Source organism: Orycteropus afer, unplaced genomic scaffold (genome assembly GCF_000298275.1).
Source record: "Orycteropus afer afer isolate SDZICR_OR568_19922 unplaced genomic scaffold, OryAfe1.0 scaffold00359, whole genome shotgun sequence".
NCBI lineage: Eukaryota > Metazoa > Chordata > Mammalia > Tubulidentata > Orycteropodidae > Orycteropus > Orycteropus afer.
The window spans coordinates 1,595,834-1,600,475 of NW_006921946.1; the positions used below are offsets into that span (position 1 = coordinate 1,595,834).

At 39.9% G+C, this 4,642-nt stretch overlaps 1 protein-coding gene across 1 annotated transcript in view; it reads left to right on the forward strand.

The window, feature by feature from the left end:
- Positions 1-2,255: 2,255 nt before the first annotated feature.
- FAM3C (FAM3 metabolism regulating signaling molecule C) overlaps positions 2,256-4,642 on the forward strand; it is a 35,709-nt gene continuing 33,322 nt past the window's right edge. Inside the window, exon 1 of the mRNA XM_007952808.1 lies at positions 2,256-2,268. Coding sequence (XP_007950999.1) covers positions 2,256-2,268 — 13 coding nt within the window. The remainder of the gene's footprint in view (positions 2,269-4,642) is intronic.

Genomic DNA, 4,642 nt, shown 5'->3' on the forward strand with positions numbered 1-4,642 from the left:
GAAGTAGATTGCCCAACCTTCCTTCCGAGGAGTGACTGGTGGGTTTGAACCACTAACCTTCTGGTTAGCAGTCAGATGACTTAGGCACTACGCTACCAGAGCTCCCACAGATGAGGCAGTGGCTATAGTTTTACAAATGTGGCCCTGTGGCAGGTAATGGAAACAGTGAACTAGCCTAGCAAGTGCAGGGGTGCCCAGCTATTTATCACACTTGCAAAGAAGTGTTCCTAGCCCACAGTCAGCTGAGATTGAGGCTCTGTTGGAGTAGTAGCTTGGAGGAAAGGCACAGGTGCTTTGGGAAAGCATCCATTTCCCCAGAAGCCAAGACAGCTTTGTAACTAGCTGGCATTTTCATTTGAGAAGCCAGAAGAATTTGCGCTTTTTTTTTTTTCCCCCTCTATGTGATGGTGCATAGATTCATCTTCAGTATCTTGTTTTCTTTTAGTATTCCTACAGCCTGTGGCTACGTAGTTAGTTCAAACAGATACATAACACTGACTTTTCCTATTATGTGGAAGGCAGTCAGATAACAAACCAAGGAAAAGAAATCAATAACTCTCAACTTAGTGTTAGTTTAAGCACTGCTATTTTCTTCAGGGTAGATGGGACAGAAGAAAAGGAGTTAACAGAAGAGCTGTAGGCCTTTGAGTTCTATATGACATACCCTCTCTTCTTTATTCTTTATTGGGGAATATGTATTTTTTGATTAATGTAATTTATTCATGAAATTTTCTTTTTCATTTCTTGTCCTCTCTAATAGGAGTCTTAAGAATTGACTCTGGAAGTTGTTCAGCTAAACTTAGGCATAGATTTCCTATCAAACTCATTTGGTTTTCCCTTTTTTAAAATTTACCTATATTAAGTTCTTTCTTAGGAAGAAAACACACATACACACATGGATTTTTTTCCAGCATCTGTTTCTTATTGGTAGTCAAATAATATCAAAGAACAGTTTCTTCATTTGATGTATAACATCACACTGTCAATAGTGCTAATTGATGGAATACTTAAAATGGGAGTTCTATACATCTGATTATATTATTTTTTAAAAAAACTTAAGTTGGAAATGTGAAGAGGATCCTGGCATTTATATAGGAAGTTTTTGCTGAAAATGCAAAGCCAGAATTGTGCCCCACCAGAATGAGGTGGCAGCAGATACCGGGGTGAGCCCTGGAACAGAAGCCAACAGAATGAAATTCTAGCCCCATTTCCACGAATAATTAGTTTTGTGACTTTTGATAAGCAGTTTAACCACTTTGGCTCTTGTTCTGGTTACCTAGTGCCACTCTGACAGGACTATACCACAAATAGGATGGCTTTAACAAACAGGAGTTTATTCTTAAAATGTGGAGGGTTTAAAGTCCAAGTTCAAAGTGCCAGGCTCTAAGGGCTGTGTGAAAGCCCCTCGACCTTGGGCTTCAGCTCTGCCTCTTGCTCCCTGCCCACTGAAGCTAAAGGCATCTCTTCACTCAGGCGCTACTGGCTGCTGAGCCTAACAAGCCCAAGGTTGACAAATAAAATGACACAGTCCCAACGTTACCAAACCACACGGCATGCCATTAACTTAAGTCCATTGTAAGTCCCAAGGTTGGCAGAGGATGGCAGGCTGCTGAACAATGAAATGACATGGCTACACGCAGGGTCCAAGCATGCCATATGCTGGAGACCATTCCCAAAGCTGTTTCTTATATACGGGAAGCAGACCACATACCCAAATGCAGCTACTCAGCTGCTCCCAGTAGATTCCACCATGGAATTGATTACCAGTCTCATCATGGGGAATAATACTACATCTAGCTGCCCAGCCGCTCAACCAAGCCCAGCCAAGTTGACACACAAATGTAACCACCACAGCTCTCATCTGAAAACTGAAGGTTTGGGACTTCAGAAGTTTCTGATCACTGAGAATAATAAGGTATTTTCTTCTATTCATTTGCCTAATGGTGATATTCACTCATTTGGTCATTTCCATTAAGGAAGCTTGGTACATACACTAGGAGACAAACTCACCTTTTCAGGAGCTTTGTGGTCTGGTGGAAGGAAACTGGCCCAGTGACAGTGGTTCTTCATTAAATGTCAACAGTGGTAGAAGGCTTAGAAAGGCTATGCCATTTATTTCATTTGTTTAATGTATAAAATACAAATCAAACTCAATCTGAGGAGGAATGTTCATTCTAGACCTAATGATGTTTGCCTTTTCTTTCAGTTTTAGGAGCTGCTTTAATGAGAAAGTGCCATAGACTGGAGAAGCAAACATGAGGGTGGCAGGTGAGGCACTTAATTTTGTAGAAATAATTTTGCTTTTTTTGTAGCCTGTTTGTTCAATAATGATGAAAGGAGAGAGCAAATAATCTTTCTCTGCAGGGCATGCAGAGGTGAAATCCGCACTGCCTTCGAGTCACTTCCAACTCGTAGTGACCCCTCCTTGTGTTTCTGAGGCAGTATCACTAAGGAGTAGATTGCCCCATCTTCCTTCCGAGGAGTGGCAGGTGGATATGAACCGCCAGCCTTCTGGTTAGCAGTCAAGTGCCTTAGGCACTATGCTACCAGAGCTCCATTTTTTAGCCTTATTACTGTTTCTGTATAATTGGCAAATATCAGATTGGACATTCAGTAAGTACTGCTAGCATGCTTCCCACACACACACACATTTTTGTTGAAGTTATTTATACTAAACATTTTAATTACGGTTTTAATGTCTCGTGTTCTTCTACATTAAGTTTATCTGCCCAAATAATGTATATAAATAATAATTTTGCCAATATAGGAAGGCTGTCTTTTGTTTTTGCTAAAGTTCTAACATGTTGAGAAAAATGAGTTGTAAAATGTAATCTTTAAAAATTTTTCTGTATACAAGGTATACTTAAACTAGTCTATGTAAAGGATTCAAAAACATACATAGTTTAGCTCAAGTGGCCATGTATTCATTAAACTGTCTTTATAACTGAGGTTGTATGTAAGAGGAATGATCTGTTCCTTAAGCAGTATATTCAGGTAATTGAATAACATGACTTGATGTATACAGTGTCAGGGTGGTGGTGATATTAGGTGCCATCAAATTGGCTCTCATTCATAGTGACTCTGTGTACAGGAGAGCAAAATAATGCCTGGTCCCTCCCCACCCTCGTAATCTTTGCTAGGTTTGAGCACATCATTGTAGCCACTGTGTCAGTCCACCTTGTTGAGGGCCTTCCCTTTTTCTGGTGACTCTCCCCTTTACCAAGCATGAGATCCTTCTCCAGGGACTGGTCCTTCCGACAACATGACCAAAGTAGGTGAGACGAAGTGTGGCTATTCTCGCTTCTAAGTCCAGGTCTCTGAACATTTCATTATAATGCTTTATCTTCCTGACCCACCCTTTGAAATCTTCTGCCCATCTCTTATGCTTCATCATTTCTTCCATTCACTTTAGCTACTTTCCATTCAACAGCAAGTTTCAGAGTTTCGTCAGACATCCATTTTGGTCTTTTCTTCCTTGCCTGTCTTTACTGACTTTCTGCTTTTTTCACATGTGATGTTGTTGATGTCATCCACTACTTGTCTGGTCTTTGGTCATTGGTTTTAGGCCATCATATCTATTCTTCAGATAGTCCTTAAATTGCAGATGTAATTTACTCAAGGTCATACTTTGGCTCTCATGAACTTGTTTGAATTTTCTTCAGCTTTAACTTGAACTTGCATATGAGCAGTTGGTGGTCTGTTCTACAGTCAGTTCCTGGCCTTGTTCTGACTAATGATACTGAGCTTCTCCATAACCTCTTTCCATAGGTGTAGTTAATTTGATTCCTATGCATTCTATCTGGTGAGGTTCATGTGTATAGTCACCATTTATGTTGTTGAAAAAGGTATTTACAATGAATAAATTGTTGGTCTTGCAAAATTCTATCATGTGGTCTCCCGCATCATTTCTGTCACCGAGGCCATCTTTGCCAACTACTTATGATTCTTTATTTCCAGCGTTCACATTCTAAACACCAGTAATTATCAATGCATGTAGATTGCATGTTTGATCAATTTCAGACTGCAGAACTTAGTAAAGTCTCCAATTTCTTCTTCTTTGGCATTAATGGTTGCTACACAAATTTGAATAATAGTTGTATTAACGAGGCATCCTCGCAGGTATATGGATATTATCCCGTCACTGATAGCATCGTACTTCAGCACAGATCTTGAAATGTTCTTTGTGACGATGCATGTGATGCCATTCCTGTTCAATATGTCCTTCCCAGCATAGTAGACCATGTGATTGTCTGATTCAAAATAGCTAATACCGGTCCTTCAGCTCACTGATGCCTAGGATACTGATCTTTATGCATTCCATTTCATTTTTACAACTTCTAATTTTCCTCCATTCATGCTTCATACATTCCATGTTCTGATTATAAATGGATGTTTGCAGCTGTTTCTTCCATTCCTGTTGGAGTTTGGCTCTCCTGTGCATGAAAAATGTAGACAGCTTGTGGTTGCTGTCACAAATAGGAAGTATAGTTTTTAGAGCAGACAAAGTAGGAAATAGGGGGCGGGAGAAGGGATTTTATGACTTTCTCATTGCCATCTTTCTTTATTAATAGAATGTTTCTAACGAGAAATGACTAGGTTCTGAGAAGCTGCTGGTAATTCTTCTATCTGAAGCCTTTCCAAG